The sequence below is a fragment of the Salvelinus alpinus genome, chromosome 3, assembly GCF_045679555.1.
Source record: "Salvelinus alpinus chromosome 3, SLU_Salpinus.1, whole genome shotgun sequence".
Taxonomy (NCBI): Eukaryota; Metazoa; Chordata; class Actinopteri; order Salmoniformes; family Salmonidae; genus Salvelinus; species Salvelinus alpinus.
The window spans coordinates 40,617,985-40,644,346 of record NC_092088.1 but is presented as its reverse complement, the minus strand read 5'-3'; the positions used below and the strand labels follow the sequence as shown (position 1 = coordinate 40,644,346).

The following is a 26,362-nucleotide window of genomic DNA, read 5'->3' as shown; positions in this document are numbered from 1 at the left end:
AGGCAGCCGATAGGTCTAGAAGGATGAGAGCAGAGGAGAGAGAGTTAGCTTTAGCAGTGCGGAGCGCCTCCGTGACACAGAGAAGAGCAGTCTCAGTTGAATGACTAGTCTTGAAACCTGACTGATTTGGATCAAGAAGGTCATTCTGAGAGAGACAGCAGGAGAGCTGGCCAAGGACGGCACGTTCAAGAGTTTTGGAGAGAAAAGAAAGAAGGGATACTGGTCTGTAGTTGTTGACATCGGAGGGATCGAGTGTAGGTTTTTTCAGCAGGGGTGCAACTCTCGCTCTCTTGAAGGCGGAAGGGACGTAGCCAGCGGTCAAGGATGAGTTGATGAGCGAGGTGAGGTAAGGGAGAAGGTCTCCGGAAATGGCCTGGAGAAGAGAGGAGGGTATAGGGTCAAGCGGGCAGGTTGTTGGGCGGCCGGCCGTCACAAGACGCGAGGGGAGAAAGAGGTCAAAGCACAGGGTAGGGCAGTGTGAGCAGAACCAGCGGTGTCGTTTGACTTAGCAAACGAGGATCGGATGTCGTCGACCTTCTTTTCAAAATGGTTGACGAAGTCATCCGCAGAGAGGGAGGAGGAGGGGGGAGGGGGAGGAGGATTCAGGAGGGAGGAGAAGGTGGCAAAGAGCTTCCTAGGGTTAGAGGCAGATGCTTGGAATTTAGAGTGGTAGAAAGTGGCTTTAGCAGCAGAGACAGAAGAGGAGAATGTAGAGAGGAGGGAGTGAAAGGATGCCAGGTCCGCAGGGAGGCGAGTTTTCCTCCATTTCCGCTCGGCTGCCCGGAGCCCTGTTCTGTGAGCTCGCAATGAGTCGTCGAGCCACGGAGCAGGAGGGGAGGACCGAGCCGGCCTGGAGGATAGGGGACATAGAGAGTCAAAGGATGCAGAAAGGGAGGAGAGGAGGGTTGAGGAGGCAGAATCAGGAGATAGGTTGGAGAAGGTTTGAGCAGAGGGAAGAGATGATAGGATGGAAGAGGAGAGAGTAGCGGGGGAGAGAGAGCGAAGGTTAGGACGGCGCGATACCATCCGAGTAGGGGCAGTGTGGGAAGTGTTGGATGAGAGCGAGAGGGAAAAGGATACAAGGTAGTGGTCGGAGACTTGGAGGGGAGTTGCAATGAGATTAGTGGAAGAACAGCATCTAGTAAAGATGAGGTCAAGCGTATTGCCTGCCTTGTGAGTAGGGGGGGAAGGTGAGAGGGTGAGGTCAAAAGAGGAGAGGAGTGGAAAGAAGGAGGCAGAGAGGAATGAGTCAAAGGTAGACGTGGGGAGTTTAAAGTCACCCAGAACTGTGAGAGGTGAGCCATCCTCAGGAAAGAAACTTATCAAGGCGTCAAGCTCATTGATGAACTCTCCAAGGGAACCTGGAGGGCGATAAATGATAAGGATGTTAAGCTTGAAAGGGCTGGTAACTGTGACAGCATGGAATTCAAAGGAGGCGATAGACAGATGGGTCAGGGGAGAAAGAGAGAATGTCCACTTGGGAGAGATGAGGATCCCAGTGCCACCACCCCGCTGACCAGAAGCTCTCGGGGTGTGCGAGAACACGTGGGCAGACGAGGAGAGAGCAGTAGGAGTAGCAGTGTTATCTGTGGTAATCCATGTTTCCGTCAGTGCCAAGAAGTCGAGGGACTGGAGGGAAGCATAGGCTGAGATGAACTCTGCCTTGTTGGCCGCAGATCGGCAGTTCCAGAGGCTGCCGGAGACCTAGAACTCCACGTGGGTCGTGCGCGCTGGGACCACCAGGTTAGAGTGGCGGCGGCCACGCGGTGTGAAGCGTTTGTATGGTCTGTGCAGAGAGGAGAGAAGAGGGATAGACAGACACATAGTTGACAGGCTACAGAAGAGGCTACGCTAATGCAAAGGAGATTGGAATGACAAGTGGACTACACGTCTCGAATGTTCAGAAAGTTAAGCTTACGTTGTAAAAAATCTTATTGACTAAAATGATACAGTGCTGCTGGCTGGTGGAGTAGGCTAGCTAGCAGTGGCTGCGTTGTTGACTTAGTTTGAAAGTGTAGCTGGCTAGGTAGCCTCGGTAACTGGCTAGGTAACCTTGACAATTACTCTAAACTACACAATTATCTTGGATACAAAGACAGCAAAGACAACTATGTAGCTAGCTAACACTACACTAATCAAGTCGTTCCGTTGTAATGTAATAGTTTCTACAGTGCTGCAATTCGGTAGACGGTAGACGTTGGCTAGCTGCTGGCTTGCTAGCAGTGTTGCCTACGTTAGGACGAAAATAGCTGGCTAGCTAACCTCGGTATTTACGATAATTACTCTAAACTACACAATTACCTTGGATACAAAGACAGCAACGACAACTATGTAGCTAGCTAACACTACACTAATCAAGTCGTTCCGTTGTAATGTAGAAACTAATGTAATAGTTTCTACAGTGCTGCTATTCGGTAGACGGTAGATGTTGGCTAGCTGCTAGCTGCTGGCTAGCTAGCAGTGTTGACTACATTAGAAGGACGAAAATAGCTGACTAGCTAACCTCGGTAATTACGATAATTACTCTAAACTACACAATTATCTTTGATACAAAGACGGCTATGTAGCTAGCTAAGATCAGACAAGTCAAACCGTTGTACCGTTGCACCTTTGGCAGCGATTACAGCCTCGAGTCTTCTTTGGTATGACGCTACAAGCTTGGTACACCTGTATTTGGGGAGTTTCTCCCATTCTTCTCTGCAGATCCTCTCAAAATCTGTCAGGTTGGATGGGGAACGTCACTGCACAGCTATTTTCAGGTCTCACCAGAGATGTTCGTTCGGGTTCAAGTCTGGGCTCTGACTGGGCCTCTCAAGGACATTCAGAGACTTGTCCCGAAGCCACACCTGCGTTGTGTTGCTTAGGGTTGTTGTCCTTTTGGAAGGTGAACCTTCGCCTCAGTCTGAGGCCCTGAGCTCTCTGGAGCAAGTTTTCATCAAGGATCTCTCTGTACTTTGCTCTGTTCATCTTTTCCTCGATCCTGACTGGTCTCCCAGTCCCTGCCGCTGGAAAACATCCCCACAGCATTATGCTGCCACTATACTTCACCGTAGGGATGGTGCCAGGTTTCGTCCAGACATGACGCGTGGCATTCAGGCCAAAGAGTTCAATCTTGGTTTCAGCAGACCAGAGAATCTTGTTTCTCATGGTCTGAGAGTCCTTTAGGTGCCTTTTGGCAAATTCCAAGCGTGCTGTCATGTGCCTTTTACTGAGGAGTGGCGTATGTCTGGCCACTCTACCATAAAGGCCTGATTGGTGGATAACTGCAGAGATGGTTGTCCTTCTGGAAGATTCTCCCATCTCCACAGAGGAACTCTGGAGCTTTGTCAGAGTCACCTCCCTGACCAAGGTCCTTCTCCCCCGATTTCTCAGTTTGCCTGGCGGCCAGCTCTAAGAAGAGTCTTGTTGGTTCCAAACTTCTTCCATTTAATAATGATGGAGGCCACTGTGTTCTTGGGGACCTTCAATGCTGCAGACATTTTTTGGTACCCTTCTCCAGATCTGACCTTCAACCTCATGACTTGTGGGACCTTATATAGACGTGTGTGCCTTTCCAAATAATGTCCAATCAAGACCACAGGTGGACTCCATTCAAATTGTAGTAACATCTCAAGGGCTATCAATGGAAACAGGATGCACCTGAGCTCAATTTCAAGTTTCATAGCAAATGGTCTGAATACTTCAGTTTCTTTATTTTTTTATACATTTTGAAAAATGTCTAAAAACCTGTTTTCGCTTTGTCATTATGGGGTATTATGTATAGATTGATGTGTGAAATTTCAGCCACGCCCTTTGCTGACAGGTGTATAAAATCGAGCACACAGCCATGCAATCTCCGTGTAGAAACATTGGCAGTAGAATGGCCTTACTGAAGAGCTCAGTGACTTTCTAAGTGGCACTGTCATTCCAACAAGTCAGTTCGTCAAATTTCGGCCCTGGTAGAGCTGCCCGGGTCAAATGTAAGGGCTGTTATTGTGAAGTGGAAACATATAGGAGCAACAACGGCTCAGCCGCGAAGTGGTAGACCACACAAGTTCACAGACCAAGACTGGCGAGTGCTGATGTGCGTAGAAATTGTCTGTCTTCTTTTGCAACACTCACTACCGAGCCAGGCCTAATCGCCCCCAACATCCGTGCCCGACCTCACCAATGCTCTTGGGGCTGAATGGAAGCAAGTCCCCGCAGCAATGTTCCGACATCTAGTGGAAAGCCTTCCCAGAAGAGTGGAGGCTGTTATAGCAGCAAAGGGGGGACCAACTCCATATTAATGCCCATGATTTTGGAATGAGATGTTCGACGATGTAGTGTATTGTGTGTAGGCCACACTGTGTGAACTGATCAGTTGGTAGCTTAAATGGAAGTAGCAGCAGATTCACATATATCCCGATTTGAGAAACTGTACTTTATGCTTCATGTACTCACAGTTCAGGAATAAAGGCGTCTTATCCTGCCACCATACATCCTATACTAGTCATACTAGAAAACCTACCAATACTTGGATTTCCAGATACACAATGATTAATGCCAACCCAATCTCTCCACAGAACAGTTAGATTAAAAAACTCTGACGTTGATGTAAATAGTTCAACTGCCATCACAATGAAGTGCTTATGCCCCATTGGAGCCGCTAATCTAAATGAAATCTTTATATAATGAATAAAGTCACCATCACCACCCTCAGCAATCCGTTTAGGTATAATAAATGGCTTTTCTTTAGTGGATGTGATAGATGTTAATGACAGATCTACTTTCTCTCTACCTGAATCCTGTAGCTAGGGGACTATATCTCTGACATAGCCAGTAACATGATGCTGGTAGAGGAACACATCCTGTGGATGGCTCAGAACGAGGCCAGGGCGTGTACTCGCATCGTCCAGTGTGTGGAACGCATCGCCGACCTGGCTCTCACCATAGACACGCAGGTCATATCAAAGGTAGGTAGACAAACATCAAATGCACTTAAATGTCTATAAATTACATTTTAACCCCTTAAAGGATACAGGTGTTGGATCTGACCAGCAAAAGAATCCTGCAGCAATAGGATTTTAACGTTCAGTCCATTCACACTTTTCCGCAGATGTAATGTTGCTTGATCGTGGTTAGGCTTTTAGCTGGTCAAAATTAGGCTTCATGAAAAGTGCAATACTGTTAATGCAGCCGTGTGTTAGTGCGGGTGTTCAGTGAATTTCTGTAATTCACGGAAAATTCTCAGCGACAAGAGAGCGATCAAATTAAGATCCAGTATCTGCACCTTATAAAGTGTTACCAAGATTGGTTTCAGAATCAAAGCTAGTTCATCATTCTTTTAGTCTCACAACTCAGCATGACCAGCACTTTGGTTTTGTTTCGTCAGCATCTTTTTTGTTGTTGGATTCAACACAAAATGACTGACACGTTCAACATTTTCAATGATCAGCAATTTCTGTTCAGACCCGGAGGATAAACTCACTCCACCCTCCCTATCACTCTGTCTCCATCCAGGTGTCTCCTAACATAGCCCTGGAGGCCTTTCTGATCAGGCCGTCTAACTTCCAGGGTCTTTCGTGTACGGCAGGACAGAGAGCCCCCCTTCCACCCCTCTCTAGTCAGAGGGCCGATGGGGACCAGGATGACATCGGGGACCTGCTGCTCAACTTCAAATGTCACCCGGTCAACGGCAGCGGCTCCCCCGCCAGCCAACTACGCAAGGTACAGTACATAGAAATAGAATGGCTTGATAATAAAGCACACTGAATGATGAAATTCCTGCTTTTACTCCCTGGTTAATGGGTATAACATCCACTCAATATTGCCGCTGGTCCCCCTATTAAAGACTGTTGACATGAATGCGGATGTCTGTTCTAGGAATTATACTGTACTTCTATGGTACAGTAAGAGTTAATCACAGATTGCACATTTATTTCTGTCCAAAAGTTTCTCTGTCTATGATTTTGTACATAATGCAGCTTATTATGGTAAATAATGAAATGCACCCACTGCTCGTTGTGTAAGAATAACAGGGCAGGGCTCCTGTCTGGCAGAGTTGATGGTGTCTATTACTCTCCATAAATTGACATCCTGTTTTGGTGCCATGGCATGGTGTAAATCAGCCGTGGTAGGCTGCGCTGTAAAGTGGGAGGAGTGGGGATTGGTGGGGTAGTTTTGAAGTCAGAGTATGCAGGCCATTCCCCTGTGATGGATACTGTGGCCTTGTATCCCTGTCACACTAAATCACTGTTATCCTGTCATAACGGCTGCTGGCCCATCCCAATTGACAGATGACAGCTTATGGTCTACAGATGCAGACAGGGAAAAACACTCCTCTGGCATTGAAGGGGCATTGTTTTGCAATATTTCAGTAGGTAGTTATACCCTTCAGCTACTGTGTGTGTGCGCGTGCGGATGTTTGTCTGCGTGTTTGCTTGCATGTTTCTGCGTGTTTGTTAACTGTGTCCTATTCAGATTAGATAAGCCTGTCTACTGTGTTCAGCTATTATTTAGCTTGGTCGGAGGGCCCAGTGCAGCTATGCAGTGTTCTGAGATAAAATAGCCATGGGGAGAAAAGCAACGCAGTCCTTTAATGACTAAGCTGTCCCTTTGTGATTATCAATGACAGAGGTTGAGAGTATGACAAGGTTTATAGAAGTGAACAAATTCCAAACCAAATCTGTGTGGCTTGATAGACAGGGAGTGATTGTCATTGATTGTGAGGGGCACTCAGAGCAGTAGTGAAGCTACTTAGGGTGGGGGATGCTGCCAGCCAGCCATCTCTCAGCCCTCTCTCTCTATCTCTCTCTCTCTCAGACCTCTCTCTCAGCTCTCTCTCTCTCTCTCTCTCTCAGATCTCTCGCTCTCAGATCTCTCGCTCTCAGATCTCTCGCTCTCAGACCTCTCGCTCTCAGACCTCTCGCTCTCAGACCTCTCTCTCTCAGACCTCTCGCTCTCAGACCTCTCGCTCTCAGACCTCTCTCTCTCAGACCTCTCTCTCTCAGACCTCTCGCTCTCAGACCTCTCGCTCTCAGACCTCTCTCTCTCAGACCTCTCGCTCTCAGACCTCTCGCTCTCAGACCTCTCTCTCTCAGACCTCTCGCTCTCAGACCTCTCTCTCTCAGACCTCTCGCTCTCAGACCTCTCGCTCTCAGACCTCTCTCTCTCAGCTCTCTTTCTCAGCTCTCTCAGCTCTTTTTCTCATCTCTCTCTCTCTCTCTCTCTCTCTCTCTCTCTCTCTCTCTCTCTCTCTCTCTCTCTCTCTCTCTCTCTCTTTCTGTTCTCTCTTTCTGTTCTCTCTCTGCCTCTCTCCTAACTAGACTTTTTTAAAAGCCTGGCACTGGACTCTTCCTTGCTCTACTCTGCTCTGGGAGTACAGCCCGCCGACGTGGCACTGCATATGCGAAGGTCCCTCCAATTACTGCCGATCTGGCACGGCCTCACAGGCCCTTTCTCACTTCACTATAACAGCCGCCCTGGCAGCCCCTCACATCCACTGTTTAGAGGGCGCTTTTCCACTCCAGTAATTTCTCATGTAGGCATCTGGTAGGATTGTTTTGTGCATAGGAATGCCATTTACAGGATTAGAATAGGAATCCTGGAGAAATCAGTTTACTGTTATTGGGTTATTTTCTTGTGGAAAACAATGGCAGTCAACCAGGAATAACTGCAATATGGTATTGCTACATGACAATAGTAATTGTTTGTGTCTCTCACCAAATGAGGGATGTAAGTGCTGGACAGCTAGTCATCCTGATGTAGACAACAGTTATGTTGGGATTCCCCCATTTGAATTCCAACATGGTGGGTACTGGCACGTCTCTTGGCAAGGCTTCTCCCATTGGGGGGCAATTCACCTTCTGGGTGTAGTGCCTCTCGGTGGCTGGAGGTATAGGTGCAGGGGAGTTGCAGGGCTCAGCGGTTCCCTTTGATTCTCCCACTGCTCAGTAAAACAGACTCAGACCTACAACATCCTTAAGGAGATGCTGCTTCCACTCATATCACCGTTCCCATCTCTCCTTTCCGCAGTATATTGTCTCATGCATAGAACACTGCGTGTTTGGATTAATTGTAGAACACACCCTCTCTGTGCTGTGGTTAGATCAGTGTACTCTGCTGGTGTTTAACTTTAGAACCACTAAAGCAGTCATTTTGACTGCTCGTGACTTTTTATTTGTTATTTTTTTCCCCTGACATTTTTTAGCTCATGCCGCCCTCCGTCCTTGACTTTTCCTAACTAAGTCTACATAACACACTGCTGTTGTCAATTTCACACATATTTTCACCCCAATTTCACACATATAACAACAGTTTTAATAAATTAAGTAAAGGATCATAGGGAGAATGGGTGAGTTAATGAGCGAGGAGAAGCGAAAGAAGTGTAATCACCAATTGTGAATGAAGAACAGGGCGGACCATTCTATTTCTTCACTTCACTGTCGTTGGCGAACAAGTTGCTTGCAAAGAAATCAGGTCTGACCGGCACCATGAACAAAGTGAGACGGGAGCTCCCTCTTTCTGCGTAAAAAACGGCACCTGCTAAAGAATGACAAGACAACGGGACACATTCAAGAGAAAGCCGCATACTATTACGCACTACAACCAAACAAAGGTATGTCAAAGTGTGTCAAGTAAGTGAATGTTACAAAATTCAGCTGATGCCATTGGTGTCACGCCTGCTCCCGCTCAAAGGCGCCAGGCTCCCCAGCATTGCACACTCCTGCCACCATCATTACGCATTACGCACACCCCCCGTCACGTGCATCAGCAATTATTGGACTCACCTGGACTCAATCACCTCTGTCATTACCTCCCCTATTTTTGTGTTTCCTCGCTTCAGTATTAATGTTCATATGTCTTTGTATACCCTTGTGCTGACGCTGTTCCTGTCCTGTTACCTGCCTGTTCTTCATTACATGTTCAACTCCCCGTACTTGCTTCCCATCCCCAGCGTCGGTCCTTACAGAATGCCGAAGCCACCAAACGAAGCATCGGGGAGTGCTGGTGTTCCGGTTTGGGGTGACACCGATGGAACCGGAGGTGACTAAGCCAACTCGTTGGGCTGTCACGCCCTAGCTGGCTCGAGAGGTTTCTTGCCCCGGTTGGCTCGTAAGGCACCCATCCCATGTCAGGCCTCAGCCGGATTGTCAGGATTTTACCCCCAGCCGGCGCATCAGGCTGCTGCGTGTCTGCCGGACAATCGTGCACCCACTCCTCAGCGGGATCGACAGGCTTTCACGCCTCAGCCAGATCGTCGGGCTCCTATGCCTCTGCCGGTTCGTCGGGGTTGTCCAACGCCCGGCGGGCTTGTCCAACGCCCGCGCCTCAGCCGGCCCGCCAGGCTCGCCCAGGTGGGATGCCGGGTGGCGCCTCTGGGGGGGGGGGGGGGGGGGGTACTGTCACGCATACTGGCTCCCCAGTATTGCTCACTCCTGCCTTCCCCCCGTCACGCGCATCAGTGATTATCGGACTCACCTGGACTCAATCACCTCTGTCATTACTTCCCCTATATCTCTCTGTTTCCCCGCTCTGTTCCCCGCTTCAGCATTAATGTTCATATGTCTTTGTATACCCGTGTGCTGACGCTGTTCCTGTCCTGTTACCTGTCTGTTCTTCATTAAAATGTTCACCTGCCCGTACCTGCTTCCCATATCCAGCGTCGGTCCTTACAATTGGGTGAAAATGCACACAAGCACGAGCTGACAATAATTTACTATTTTTGACTGCTGTCATATCAACAGTAATATACGTTATAATGGTATTGCTATTGCGCCAAGTTTCACTATTTATCAAGGCGACTTGCCGCTTATAATGATGTTTACATGCTGACCACACCGCTCGCGTTGCAAAATAAATTTACTCATACAGTACCAGTCAAAAGTTTGGACACACCTACTCATTCAAGGGTTTTACTTAATTTTTTACTATTTTCTACATTGTAGAATAATATTGAAGATATCAAAATTATTAAATAACACATATGGAATCATGTAGTAACCAAAAAAGTGTTCAAAAAATCTAAATATATTTCAAGTAGGCACCCTTTGCCTTGATGACAGCTTTGCACACTCTTGGAATTCTCTCAACCAGCTTCATAAGGAATGCTTTTCCAACAGTCTTGAGTTCCCAAATATGCTGAGCGCTTGTGGGCTGCTTTTCCTTCACTCTGCAGTCCAACTCATCCCAAAGCATCTCAATTGGGTTGATTTCGGGTGATTGTGGAGGCCAGGTCATCTGATGCAGCACCATCACTCTCCATCTTGGGCAAATAGCCCTTACACAGCCTGGAGGTGTGTTTTGGGTCAATGTCTTGTTGAAAAACAAATGATAGTCCCACTAAGCGCAAACCAGATGGGATGACATATCGCTGCAGAATGCTGTGGTAGCCATGCTGGTTAAGTGTGCCTTGAATTCTAAATAAATCACCGACAGTGTCACCAGCAAAGCACTCCCACACCATCACACCTCCTCCTCCATGCTTCACGGTGGGAACCACACATGCGGACGTCATCCGTTCACCAACTCTGCGTCTCACAAAGACATGGCAGTTGGAACTAAACATCTTAAATTTGGACTCATCACACCAAAGGACAGATTTCCAACGGACTAATGTCCATTGCTCGTGTTTCTTGGCCCAAGCAAGTCTCTTCCTATTGGTGTCATTTAGTAGTGGTTTCTTTGCAGCAATTCAACCATGAAGGCCTGATTCACACAGTGTCCTCTGAACAGTTGATGTTGAGATGTGTCTGTTACATGAACTCTATGAAGCATTTATTTGGGCTGCAATCTGAGGTGCAGTTAACTCTAATGAACTTGTCCTCTGCAACAGAGGTAACTCTGGTTCTTCCCGTCCTGTGGCAGTTCTCATGAGAGCCAGTTTCATCATAGCGCTTGATAGTTTTTACGACTGCACTTGAAAAAACGTTCAAAGTTCTTGAAATTTTCCGCATTAACTGAACTTCATGTCTTACAGTAATGATGGACTGTCGTTTCTCTTTGCTTATTTGAGCTGTTCTTGCCATAATATGGACCCAGCCCTATTTGGTAAAAGACCATATTCTGTATACCACCCCTGCCTTGTCCCAACACAACTGATTGGCTCAAACACATTCAGAAGGATAGAAATTCCACAAATTAACTTTTAACAAGGCACACCTGTTAATTGAAATGCATGCCAGGTGACTACTTCATGAAACTGGTTTAGAGAATGCCAAGAGTGTGCAAAACTCATCAAGGCAAAGGGTGGCTACTATATTTTGCTTTGTTTAACACTTTTTTGGTTACTACATGATTCTATAGGTGTTATTTCATAGTTTTGATGTCTTCACTGTTGTTCTACAATGTAGAAAATAGTAAAAATAAAGAAAAACCCTTGAATGAGTAGGTGTGTCCAAACTTTTGACTGATACTGTAGATGTTATTCAATCATTGCACCCACACTGCTCGCGAGCGTCAATGAGCGTCTGTGTAGCCAGGCGTTAAAATAGAACTTGGGTTTATCTGTGACACTTGACTCGCTGCATGTCCCGCCTCTCCCATTACCTCATTGGTTTTTAGGAGCATATACCCACATGGGTGATTAAAAGATGAACTGAGGTCCGCAGTCCAGTTGGTAGTGGTAATGGACCTTAAAGTTGGTTGCCAACTGCTATCTAAAGTCCAAAGAAGATGAAGAAGCCTGAAGGAGGAGAGATTACTAGAAACAAACGTTTTATCTGTGGATTAGTTGTCGGAGTAGAGGACCTTGTGCATTTCAGGTAAAATAGCAACCCAATGTTTTTATCCCAGGACAAATTAGCCAGCAACAGCAAGCTAGCTAGCTAAATTCTAGCTCCTCAAATTGTTTTGATATTTCAACCTGTGTGTCCTGATTGCGTCTGGTGTGGGTGGACAAAATCAACATGCGCGCGATAGCGGTCTGGTCAGCATGTTAGGCTACTGACGTTTTCATAATTTGATCGAGTGTCTTTTGACCGTACTTCTTGGTGGTTGGGGTATTTTTATTTATTTTGTCATTGTAAAAACAAGCTGTTCCCATGTTCCAACGCATATGCTTTCTGTTTCATAGTTTTAAAGGCACTCCACACATTTTTTTTTATTGAACATATAGCCTACAGTGACAAACTAATGAAAATGCTATTGTGCTATATTGTGCTATTTGAAATGAAGTACAAATTGTATTCTAATGTTACCCAAGGCCTTCATAAACACAAACAAATGATTATTTTTGCTATAGCATATGAAATATATGAATTACTCTGTTACAATGTTTCTGTCAGATTGACTGCTCTTTAGCTTGTAGGGGGGGGGGGGGGCCCAGCTGTTCTAGTGTTAAACCATAGTGCTTTTTTATCCACTGTTCTCTGAGTGTCTGATCTCCTCTCTCTCACTAGCTGTGTCTCATGCACGTTTAGTGCTGTGCCAGGCTAAACTGAACTATGGCACAAAGCCCATGCACATCCAAACGAGAGGCATAGCGTCAGCATTGCACTACGCATGCATGCGCACAGACACAGACACACACACACGCTAGATGCCAGACCACAGCCACCAGCTCCATCCAACACAAATGGTTTCAAATGTCTGGCTGGTAGCTAATTGGGTTGGATAACAGTGAAGTAGGAGGACTCTGGTTTGTGGATTTCCTCAAAAGAATTCCACTCAAAGACCACACACTCCCCCCCATACCACTCTGCCAAGCTGCACAGTTTTTGCCTTTTTACTTCCAACAGAATGTCTAATAACAGAATATCAGGTGCATCATACAGTATATTATAGAGTCTGCCAATTAACTACTGTACTATTTAAAATGAAAACACAAAAACAGATATAATCATGCATTTAGTTTAATTTCAAATATTTAGCATGCCTAATAGAGATTAGTTTTAGAGAGGAGAAACATTCTCAGGGACTTAATCTGTGACAGAAAGCTAATGATACTGTCTTTGATAAGCTCACCTGAGTTTAACTTGACATCATTCATATTATTACCTACTTATCATCAAAGCAGATTCTCTTTCAATGCCATCTGGTAAACATAATTAATCTCATCTGATGTAATTGCCCAAAGCATTTTTCTACATTGTTTTATGTTATGTCCTTAATTTAAATGCTGATCAATCTTTGTTTTGACGGTGAATCTGATTCTTCGAAAATGCTTGAATATGTTTCGGTTCAAAGTCTGACAATTAGACAGCTAGGCAGCCTAATCGCACACTCATGCGTAAATAACAGTTTTGAATAGTGGGACATTGCAATAATCCCAAATATGTTTGGAGTACTGTTGCTCACGATGTTTGCCTTGCATTTTCACATTGTTTAATTTAAATGACAGCATTAAAAGAGCAGTTTCAAAATATCACGCCTCCAAGTGTAATGAGTAATACAGTGTTTTCATGCACTGTGAAGGTGAGATTAAAAATGTCTGTTAGAATCCCAGTGATGTCTTTTTTGCTTACCATGGTAGTGCTCCTCTATGTGGAACATATTTTGAACCCATTGAAGTGCCCCATATTTCCAAGATGTATTTAGCAACGATCATCTAAATTGTTTAAAGGTTTAAAAGACTATCCTAATAAATGCAACATTTGGACAATGGATTAATAGACTTGTAACTTTTTGAATAAAAAAAATCCATCAGATATTGACTGAAGTCGGAAGTTTACATACACTTAGGTTGGAGTCATTAAAACTCGTTTTTCAACCACTCCACAAATTTCTTGTTAACAAACTATAGTTTTTGCAAATCGGTTAGGACATCTGCTTTGTGCATGACACAAGTAATTTTTCCAACAATTGTTTACAGACAGATTATTTCACTTATAATTCACTGTACCACAATTCCAGTGGGTCAGAAGTTTACATAAACTAAGTTGACTGTGTCTTTAAACGGCTTGGAAAATTCCAGAAAATGATGTCATGGCTTTAGAAGCTTCTGATTGACTAATTGACATCATTTGAGACAATTGGAGGTGTACCTGTGAATGTATTTCAAGGTCTACCTTCAAACTCAGTGCCTCTTTGGTTGACATCATGGGAAAATCAAAAAATATCTTGCATGGAGCCCCAGACCGAGGGTGATTGACTGTCATCTTGAACTTCTTCCATTTTCTAATAATTGCGCCAACAGTTGTTGCCTTCTCACCAAGCTGCTTGCCTATTGTCCTGTAGCCCATCCCAGCCTTGTGCAGGTCTACAATTTTATCCCTGATGTCCTTACACAGCTCTCTGGTCTTGGCCATTGTGGAGAGGCTGGAGTCTGATTGAGTGTGTGGACAGGTGTCTTTTATACAGGTAACGAGTTCAAACAGGTGCAGTTAATACAGGTAATGAGTGGAGAACAGGAGGGCTTCTTAAAGAAAACTAACAGGTCTGTGAGAGCCGGAATTCTTACTGGTTGGTAGGTTTTCAAATACTTATGTCATGCAATAAAATGCAAATTATTACTTAAAAATCATACAATGTGATTTTCTTTATTTTTGTCTCTCGTCTCTCACAGTTGAAGTGTACCTATGATAAAAATTACAGACCTCTACATGCTTTGATAAGTAGGAAAACCTGCAAAATCGGCAGTGTATGAAATACTTCTTCTCCCCACTGTATATAAAGGGGAGGAACGGAGCTGCAACAACCAAAAACTTGCTCTGTCTAGGCCTACCTGCACTCACTCCCCTGTGTTGTCTAGACTGCTTCATTAATAATGTTATTGTCACGTTATCTTGCATAATTCAACTAGTTTGTCAAGAGAAGGATAACGACACTATTTTAATTCAAAACACTTGACTCTAGGTTACACCTATCTATTCATACTTTACATTGTTTGTGAGATCAGACATAATATCACTATAACCAGTGTTCATTTTCGGAAGTCATTTAAGCGGATCTCATTTATAAACATTTCAACTATATTAAATCATGATTTTTTTCAATTGCACAAAAAATGAACACCACCGGAAATAAAGTTGTCCCTCGACAAAACCCCCGACAAAGCGTTCTTATAGATGCAACGTTAAGCCAATGTACAGTATTCAATTGAACCCATTTCAGCCATGACTGGTGTGTTTGACAGGTCGTTATTACATTTCTGTGGTCGTTACGTTAACAGGAAAAAAACAAATGGCACAAGCAGGACTGGGAAAGAATCGCCAGAGTAAAATTAAAGACATCAATCTAGCTAAATTTAAGTGACGAGGATTTTGCACCACTGAAACACAGGAAATAGGTGGCTGAAAATAAAATATTCTCAGGTGGGCGGTCATGCGCGTTGCTAATGTATTGCATAATTTTCTATGACATGGAAGTAGAGTTAAAAACGAACTGTATAGCTAAGCCCAGTAACAGCCTACTGTAGGCGTAACGGACAGGCCAGTTAGGACAATATTTGTCAATCACTTCTCGCCCCCTTACTCATTGAGCCATAAATCGTGAGGGTATGTGGCTGATCTAGTGGGATATTCTAACCTCCCTCTCTTAATAGCCTTCCTGCTTCATAGAGCTTTAGTGCTTTTAAATTACGCTACTGCTAGCCCTTAGTCGCTAAACAGTCACCCTGCAGGTTAGAGCTATGCTACCTCATCTGGGGAACTGTTGCTGCTGGAAATACACAACCACGGGCAGGACAACACACCCACCAAATTCCTCATCCCACAAGTGCTCAGAGACTAATTTAATCGATACAACCTACTTTTTAAACACAGATTCAGTAATTCCCCGATTAGTGGTGTAAAATGTAATAGTTCATGCCATATAAACTCAGCAAAAAAGAAACATCCCTTTTTAAGACCCTGTCTTTCAAAGATAATTCGTAAAAATCCATATAACTTCACAGATCTTCATTGTAAAGGGTTTAGACACTGTTTGCCATGCTTGTTCAATGAACCATAAACAATTAATGAACATGCACCTGTGGAATGGACGTTAAGACACTAACAGCTTACAGACGGTAGGCAATTAAGGTCACAGTTATGAAAACTTAAGACACTAAAGAGGCCTTTCTACTGACGCTGAAAAACACCAAAAGAAAGATGCACAGGGTCCTAGCTCATCTGCGTGAACGTGCTTTAGGCATGCTGCAATGAGGCATGAGGACTGCAGATGTGGCCAGGGCAATAAATTGCAATGTCCGTACTGTGAGACGCCTAAGACAGAGCTACAGGGAGACAGGACGAACAGCTGATCATTCTCGCAGTGGTAGACCACGTTGAACAACACTTGCACAGGATCGGTACATCCAAACATCACACCTGCAGGATGGTAACAACAACTACCCAAGTTACTCCAGGAATGCACAATCCCTCCATCAGTGCTCAGACTGTCCGCAATAGGCTGAGAGAGGTTGTTGGACAGAGGGCTTATAGGCCTGTTGTAAGACAGGTCCTCACCAGACATCACCGGCAACAACGTCGCCTATGGGCACAAACCCACCGTCACTGGACCAGACAGGACTGGCAAAAACTGCTCTTCACTGACGAGTTGTGGTTTTGTCTCACCAGGGGTGATGGTCGGATTCGCGTTTATCGTCGAAGGAATGAGTGTTGGAGGGTCCGTCATGGTCTAGGGTGGTGTGTCACAGCATCATCGGACTGAGCTTGTTGTCATTTCAGGCGATCTCAACGCTGTGCGTTACAGGGAAGACATCCTCCTCCCTCATGTGGTACCCTTCCTGCAGGCTCATCCTGACATGACCCTCCAGCATGTCAATGGCACCAGCCATACTACTCGTTCTGTGCGTTATTTCCTGCAAGACACGAATGTCCGTGTTCTGCCATGGCCAGTGAAGAGCCCGGATCTCAATCCCATTGAGCACGTCTGGGACCTGTTGGAATGGAGAGTGAGGGCTAGGGCAATCCCCCCCAGAAATGTCCGGGAACTTGCAGGTGCCTTGGTGGAAGAGTGGGGTAACATCTCATAGCAGAAATGGCAAATCTGGTGCAGTTCATGAGGAGGAGATGCACTGCCGTACTTAATGCAGCTGGTGGCCTCACCAGATACTGACTGTTACTTTAGATTTTTACCCCCCCTTTTTTCAGGGGCACATTATTCCATTTCTGTTAGTCACATGTCTGTGGAACTTGTTCAGTTTGTCTCAGTTGTTGAATCTTTTTAAGTTCATACAAATATTTACACATGTTAAGTTTGCTGAAAATAAACGCAGTTGACAGTGAGAGGATGTTTCTTTTTTTGCTGAGTTTAGTATTAACTTTTATACTAAGTGACAGTGAGTGCATACATTTTAGCATGTAAACCCAGCAGGAATTGAACTCACAACCCTGGTATTGTTAGCAGCATGTTCTTAGCAGCGGAGCCATGAATGCCACATGAAAGCCATATAATTTATATATATTTTTATTTTACCTTTATATAACTAGGCAAGTCAGATAAGAACAAATTCTTATTTTCATAATGCCAGATTGTTCAGACCCCTTTACTTTCCACATTTTCTTACGTTACAGCCTTATTCTAAAATGGATTTACACACAGTACCCCATAATGACAAAGCAAACACAGGTTTTTAGAAATTTTTTATATATTTGCATAAATATTGAGACCCTTTACTCAGTACTTTGTTGAAGCACCTTTGGCAGCAATTACAGCCTCAAGTCTTCTTGGGTATGACGCAACAAGCTTGGCACACCAGTATTAGCGGAGTTTCTCCCATTCTTATCTGCAGATCCACTCAAGCTTTGTCAGGTTGTATGGGGAGCGTTGCTGCACAGCTATTTTCAGGTCTTTCCAGAGATGTTTGATTGGGTTCAAGTCCTGGCTCTGGCTGGGCCACTCAAGGACATTCAGAGACTTGTCCCGAAGCCAATCCTGCATTGTCTTGGCTGTGTGCTTAAGAGTTGTTGTCATGTTTGCTCCAGTCTGAGGTCCTGAGTGCTCTGGAGCAGGATTTCATCAAGGATCCCTCTGTACTTTGCTACGTTCATCTTTCCCTCGATCCTGACTAGTCTCTCAGTCCTTGCCGCTGAAAAACCTCCCCACATAATGATGCTGCCACCACCATGCTTCACGGTAGGGATAGTGCCTGGTTTCCTCCAGATGTGACGCTTGGCATTCAGGCCAACGAGATCAATCTTGGTTTCATCAGACCAGAGAATCTTGTTTATCATGGTCTGAGTTGGCCATGTTTATCATGGTTTGTAGTTGGCCAAAAGGTGCCTTTTGGCCCACTCCAAACCAGCTGTCATGACCCTTTTCCTGAGGAGTGGCTTCCATCTGGCCACTTTACAATAAAGGCCTGATTGGTAGAGTGCTGCAGAGATGGTTGTCCTTTTGGAAGGTTTTCCCATCTCCACAGAGGAACACTGGATCTCTGTCAGAGGGATCATCAGGTTCTTGGTCAGCTCCCTGACCAAGGCCCTTCTCCCCTGATTGCTCAGTTTAGCCGGGCGGCCAGCTCTAGGAAGAGTCTTGGTGGTACCAAACTTCTTCCATTTAAAAATGATGGAGGCCACTGTTCTTGGGGACCTTCAATGCTGCAGAAATGTTTTGGTACCCTTCCTCAGATCTGTGCCTCAACACAATCCTGTCTCGGAACTCTACGGACAATTCCTTCGACCTCATGGCTTGGTTTTTGCTCTGAAATGCACTGTCAACTGTGGGACCTTGTATAGACAGGTCTGTGCCTTTCCAAATCATGTCCAATCAATTTAATTTACCACAGGTGGACTCCAATCAAGTTGTAGAAACATCTCAAGGATGATCAATGGAAACAGCATGCACCTGATCTCAATTTCGAGTCTCATAGAGAATGGTCTGAATACTTATTTTTTGTCATAAATGTACAAACATTTCTAAACTTTTTGGGTTTTGTCATTGTAGAGTATTATGTGTAGATTGATAAGGATTTGTAAAAAATGTAATCTATTTGAGAATAAGGCTGTAACGTAACAAAATGTGGAAAATGGGAAGGGGTCTGAATACTTTCCGAATATGCTCTCATAATAATTCCATCATAATGTAGATACAGACTAACAGTGTTGTTGAGAATTATGTGCACAAACCAATGGAGGAATTAAGCCAGTAGGTATTGACAGAGTGAAGGCTGTTCATTAGCACTTTGACCTGAGGAAGCACAGAGGAAATCATGCAAATTCCCCCACACGATTCATATCTGAATTACTCAAGGTTAATCGTATGTGTGCCGAATGCCATGTTTAAGGTATTAACATTCATCCACTAATTTCATGGGTTTCATTGCATATACTTATTGTGTCTGTGACTGTGTTCGTAAGTGCTGTTATTGTGAGGTGGAAAAGTCTAGGAGCAAAAACTGCTCAGCCACGAAGTGGTAGGCCACACAACCTCATAGAATGGGAGTGCTGAGTGCTGAAGTGCGTAGTGCAACACTCACTACCGAGTTCCAAACTGCCTCTGGAAGCAACGTCAGCAGAAGAACTTTGTTGGGAGCTTCATGAAATGGGTTTCCATGGCCGAGCAGCCACACACAAGCCTAAGATCGCCAAGCGTCAGTTGGAGTGGTGTAAAGCTTGCTGCCATTGGACTCTGGAGCAGTGGAAACGCGCTCTCTGGAGTGATGAATCACGCTTAACCATCTGTCAGTCCGACGGACTAATCTGGTTTTGGTGGATGCCAGGAGAACACTACCTCTCCGAATGCATAGTGCCAACTGTAAAGTTTGGTGGAGGAGGAATAATGGTCTTTGGCTGTTTTTCATGGTTCTGGCTAGGCCCCTTAGTTCCAGTGAAGGGAAATCTTAATGCTACAGCACACAATGACATTCTAGACAATTCTGTGCTTCCAAAGTTGTGGCAACAGTTTCTGGATGACCCTTTCCTGTTTCAGCATGGCAATGCCCCCATGAACAAAGCGAGGTACAAACAAAAATGGTTTCTCGAGATTGGTGTGGAAGAACTTGACTGGCCTGGACAGAGCCCTGACCTCAACCCCATCGAACACCTTTGGGATGAATTGGAACGCCCACTGCGAGCCAGGCCTAATCGCCCAACATCAGTGCCCGACCTCACTAATGCTTTTGTGGCTGAATGGAAGAACGTCTCCGCAGCAATGTTCTAACATCTAAGTCTTCCCAGAAGAGTGGAGGCTGTTATAGCAGCAAAGGAGGGGACCAACTCCATATTAATGCCCATGATTTTGGAATGAGATGTTCGACGAGCAGTTGTCTCAAAAACCAAGAGAGGAATTGCTAAAAACTCAACCAATGAAGAAAAACAATGCAACAGTCTTTTGCGTCAAGTACTCCAAGTGTTCAGAGAAAAAAAAAAATTGCACAGCTCTTCAAGGAACCCCTACTGGTGGTGTATAAGCGTGGTCACAATATTGGAAATAGCTTGGATAGATCTGAAATGCTTCCTGAGCCCACTCAGACACTCTTGACAACCATTCTAAATGGGAACTACAAATGTGGCTCATGCGCACAGTGCAATAGCACTATAAAAAGATCCTTCTTCAGACACCCACATACAGGTCGAAAAATCCCGGTTAGGGGTATCATCTCATGCAAGATCAAGGGAGTAATCTATCTCATCACCTGTTCATGTGGGAAAGCCTACGTAGGATAAACGAAAAGACAATTAAAACAACGCATAGCTGAACATCGCAGCTCAATAAAGAATGTAAGAACATTGACTAACCAGTAGCAGCTCACTTTGCTGAAGATAACCATCTCCTCTCTCAAATACACAGACATTGAGTATGGCACTCTACCAAAGAGAGGAGGTAACATCTAGATCCTAATACCACAAAGGGAGGCTTACTGGATATCCTTTCTAAAAACTTTGACCCCTAGTGGTCTGAATATTGACTTTGATCTCAGGCCCTTATGAACAAATCTCTTTTACAAACAAGTCTTATGAATTGATATATTCTTTCTGCAGCTTATCAGCGTACACCCAATATGTTCCCCCGTTGATGCTTATTATGATTGAACCAAAAGATTACATGCAACAAAAAAATTGAAATGAAATAGGAAACAATTAAATATATATGTGAAATTGAATTCAACAATAATGTATGTTGATGCTAATATTATGTACAATATTCAATTGTTTCCATATAATAACAATAGCCTAATATATTCAATATGCCATAAACTATTGTTTTTTAACAGTTTCACTCAATTCATTCTAATTAACTTAATAATTATCACACATCCCTCATTATTGTCATTGGTGTAACGGCTGATTTCCTCCTCTTCGTCTGAAGAGGAGGTGTAGGGATCGGACCAAGACACAGAGTGGAAAGTGTCCATGTTTTATTATGAAAATAAACTGAACACTACACGAAACAAAATAACAAAGGGAATCTAACTGAAAAACAGTCCCGTGTGGCACGAACACTGACACGAAATACAAACACCCACAAAACACACGTGAAACCCTGGCAGCCTAAGTATGATTCTCAATCAGGGACAACGATTGACAGCTGCCTCTGATTGAGAATCATACCAGGCCGAACACACAAAATGCCAACATAAAAATCACACATCGACAACCCACCCAACTCACGCCCTGACCATACTAAATAAATACAAAAACAAGGGAAAACAGGTCAGGAACGTGACAATTGGTTGCACTAATTGCACTGTTTGTCTACATAACCTGGTTCGAGCATTCATGACATTACCCTGAAGAAGGCACAGTGATGCCCAAACATTGGGGATTTACCCAATAAATTACTGGTAGTTTATATATGGAGTGTGCGACTCTATTTTTATTGACGAGCAGTTGTCCACATACTTTTGGCCATGTAGTGTTTGAGTGCATGTGCATTTGTGCACCATAACTGCAAAAGCAAACTGTAAAAACAGAATTCCCTCCAAGAAGTGTATTTTTCTTGGAGTAAGTCTCTGATGCAATCAGGCCTGTGATGCTACAGTGAGAGGTGCTGAATGGTAAACACTGTGGAAACCCTCTTCTCTACTCCTCACAATAAGAAGAGGAATGGTGGAGGGAAGGGGAAAGAGGGAAGCAAAAAGACAACTGGAATTGAGAAAGAATGAGAGAGAGATCGAGAGACAGTGAAGGTTCCTCAGAGGAGGAAGGGGAGGACCATCCAACTCCAGTGAAGTTCATAAAAATACAAATAGTAAAACATAAAAAGTTATCATTTTTATACCGAACAAAAATATAAACGCAACATGTAAAGTGTTGGTCCCATGTTTTATGAGCTGGAATAAAAAAACAACACTAATTTCTCTAAAAAAATGTGCCCAAATTTGTTTGCATCCCTGTTAGTGTGCATTTCTCCTTTGCCAAGATAATCCATCCACCCGACAGGTGTGGCATATCAAGAAGCTGGTTAACATCATAATCATTACACAGGTCCACCTTGTGCTACGGACAATAATAGGCTACTTCAAAATGTCCAATTTAGTCACACAACACCATGCCACAGATGTCTCAAATTTTGAGGGAACGTGCAATTGGCATGCTGACTGCAGTAATGTCCACCACAGCTGTTGCCAGAGAATTGAATATTAATTTCTCTACCATAAGCTGCCTCCAACGTCGTTTTGGAGAATTTGGCAGTACGTCCAACCGGCCTCACAACCACACACCACGTGTAACCACGCCAGTCCAGAACCTCCTCATCCGGCTTCTTCACCTGTGGGTTCGTCTGAGGGGTGATGGGGAGGGTTGCTGAGGAGTATTTATGTCTGTAATAAAGCCCTTTTGTGGGGAAAAACTCATTCTGATTGGCTGGTCCTGGCTCCCCAGTTGGTTGGCCTATGCCCTCCAAGACCCACTCATGGCTGCACCCATCCCCAGTCATGTGAAATCCATAGATTAGGACCTAATTCATTTTTCAACTGACTGATTTCCTTATATGAACTATAACTCAGAAAAATCTTTGAAATTGTTGCATGTTGCATTTATATTTTTGTTCAGTATAGATACAATTACAGTGCCTTCAGAAAGTATTCACATGTTTTGTCACTTGCCTACACAAAATACCCCATGTCAAAGTGGAATTATGTTAATTAAATATGAAAAGCAAAAATGTCTTGAGTCCTTTGCTATGGCAAGCCTAAATAAGTTCAGGAGTAAACATTTGCTTAAGAATTCACATAATAAGTTTCATGGACTCACTCCGTGTGCAATAATAGCATTTAACATAGTCATTAAAAAAAATCTAATCTCTACCCAACACATACAATTATCGGTAAGGTCTCTAAGTCGAACAGTGAATTTCAAACACAGATTCAACCACAAAGACCAGGGAGTTTTTCCAATGCCTCGCAAAGAAGGGCACTGAATGTCCCTTTGAGCATGGTGAAGTTATTAATTACACTTTGGATGGTGTATCAATACACCCAGTCACTACAAAGATTCAGGCGTCCTTCTTAACTCAGTTGCCGTAGAAGAAGGAAACTGCTCAGAGAATTTACCTTTAGGCCATTGGTGACTTTTAAGTGGAACTGACAGTGTTTTAGCAACATGAAATCGTATTAAAATCCGATCATATACAGCCCCAGGAAGAATGTGACACTGTCAAGCGAGTACTTAGATATGGTCATTTTCACGTTTTTATAAATTTATAGAATGTTTGGGAATGATGTATAGTTAGGCATTTGTGAAAATTATATAGCAATATAGAGTGGGAAGGCGACCTTGCGTTTTAACAATTAATAGACACTGCAGTATATAAAGCATAATAAAAACATCTGTCTTGTCCAGGACTGGCCTGTCATCATTCACTTGAAATTGGACTGTGTGTTACAGCCAGTAGCGACAGCGCGACTTTAGATCATTAGAACAGATTTGCCAAAATCCACAAAATAATAGATGGATTTCTGCAAATATGTAAATACCACGTTTGTCCTCTTATATTTGGGAACCTGATCAAACAACCATGAAAAGGTAGGTTCTCTCTATAGCACATCAACAACAACAAGATCATCAACTAGCTAATGCTAGCCAGAACGAGATGAACTAAAATCTAATGAGAGAACATTAGGTAAACCCTCTCAAACTTTTTCAGCTAGTTGGCCATCAAAATTACACTGATAAATGTTTATTGGTCGCATACATATATTTAGCAGATGTTATTACGGGTGTAGTAAAACGCTTGTGTTCCTAGCTCCAACAGTGCAATAGTATCTTACAATTCACAACAATACACACAAATCTAAAAGTAAAAGAATGGAATTAAGAAATATATAAATATTAGATCGAGCAATGTCGGAGTTGCATTGACTAAAATACAGTAGAATAGAATTCAGTATATACATATGAGATGAGTAAAGCAATATGTAAACATTATTAAAGTGGCCAGTGATTCCAAGTCTATGTATATAGGGCCACAGCATCTAAGGTGCAGGGTTGTGTAACCAGGTGGAAGCCGTCTAGTGATGGCTATTTTAACAGTCTGATGGCCTTGAGGTAGAAGCTGTTTTTCAGTCTCTCGGTCCAAGCTTTGATGCTATTTATGTTAGCTAGCTGGCTACGGCTAACCAACACTGGAACTCTTCCGTGTCAAGGTAAGCTTTGGTTTTATTAATTTATTGCCACTGAGGCCCACCGCTGTAACTGCTAAACTGGTTGCTGTACACTGTACTGTGTGATTGTAGCGGGTTTACTAACGCGTTAGTTCTAGTAGATACACTACATGGCCAGAAGTATGTGGACAACTGCTCGTCGAACATCTCATTCCAAAATCATGGGCAATAAAATTGAGTTGGTCCCCCGTTTGCTGCCATAACAGCCTCCACTCTTCTGGGAAGGCTTTCCACTAGATGTTGGAACATTTCTGCGGGGACTTGCGTGCACTGATGTTGGGCGATTAGGCCTGGCTCGCATTCGGCGTTCCAATTCATCCCAAAGGGGGATGAGGTTGAGGTTAGTGCAGGTCAGCCACTTCGCGGCTGAGCAGTTTTTGCTTCTAGACATTTCCACTTCACAATAACAGCACTTACAGTTTACAGGGGCAGCTCTGGTAGGGCAGACATTTTATGAACGGACTTGTCGGAAAGGTGGCATCTTAGGACGGTACCACGCAGAAAGTCACTGAGCTATTCAGTAAGGCCATTCTACTTCCAATGTTTGTCTATGGAGATTGTATGGCTATGTGCTAGATTTTAAACACCTGTCTGCAACAGGTGTGGCTGAAATAGCCAAATCCATTAATTTGAAGGGGTGTCCACATACTTTTGGTGTATGTTGACTATGACATTAGCTAATATGGTGACAATAAAATAGGCTGTGTGTAGCAGTTATGGTATGAAGTATTGGCTTGGAAAGATTTTCTCGCCTGGTCATAGACAGATGTGTTTTGCACTGAAGTCCACAAGAGAGGGGAAAGGTGAGCGGAGGAGAGCACATAGATGCGAGAAGGAATTATACAATGAGAAAAGTGATGATGCTGATTGTATGTGGCTGCTATAAATGTGTGGTGATCAGGTGTGTATTCATTCCGTCAATTATGTTGAAAAACGTTTCTTAAACAAAGCAAACGGAATGAAACGGGGATAAACCTACTTAAATTCTTCTAATAGAAACTATTGTGTGCAACTGTTTAGACTACTGATTCCACCCTAGATCAGTTAGATGCAGGCAAGAGTGTGCATGGCGGTATTGAATGTGTCACTGTCTGTCACCTTGATTACTCCAATTTGTCTCTCGACCTGTGCACATACATTTCATTCTTGGGCAAGGTTGTAGCAACCTCATGATGGGTATATGGAAAATTTGAGTATCATGAGGTAGCATAAACCAATCGATGTTACATTGAGCTGGGTGAATGGGATATGAATGACAGTCATCCAATATGCTGTTAAGAAATAAGGCCATGCTCATTAAAAAAATACCTCCCCCCCCCCCCTTATCTTAAACGGCACCGACCGCCACTTGTGAGAGAAAGGGTAACACCACAGATAAAAAGAGGGAAAGGGAAATTGAGAAGCAGACAGAGAGAAAGAGAGAGAAATTGAGAAAGATAAATATTTCCAACAAGGGATAGAGATAGCGAGTCGCCCAGCCCTTAGGGAGATCTGTCCATTTTCGCTGAACGGGGGACAGAGGAAATGTGGTTCTCTTTGTGCCTTTGGAGCTTAGTCTTTCTAGCTGACTGGGTTTTGTACTAACTCCGACCCTGGCTGTTCTTTGTCACGCCTGCCTCCCTGAGAGGGTCAGGCCTGGAAGACACCATCTCACACAGGACCCTTTCACTGGAGCAGAGAGCACTTACCCTCCTCTCGCTGTGCATTCCTCTGCCATCCTACACACACACCACTCCATTCCCCATCCTCGGTCCTGCCCTGCCGCAGTACAGCACTCACACTGTTTCATCAAGTGCCTCTGTTGCATTACCACGCTCATGTACTGTGCTGCTGGCTGTACAATGCAGTATTATGAAGCTAGCACCTCCTTATCTGGTTGCTGCTGGCTGTCCTATACTATGCAGCCAGAACATT

General features: G+C 44.0%; 1 protein-coding gene across 2 annotated transcripts in view; it reads left to right on the top strand.

The window, feature by feature from the left end:
* Positions 1–26,362, top strand: part of LOC139570722 (adhesion G protein-coupled receptor A3-like) — a 266,327-nt gene that overhangs the window by 94,922 nt on the left and 145,043 nt on the right. For both annotated transcript variants that reach the window (XM_071392854.1, XM_071392853.1), the window contains exons 11-12: positions 4,773–4,934; positions 5,482–5,688. In XM_071392854.1, coding sequence (XP_071248955.1) covers positions 4,773–4,934; positions 5,482–5,688 — 369 coding nt within the window. The remainder of the gene's footprint in view (positions 1–4,772; positions 4,935–5,481; positions 5,689–26,362) is intronic.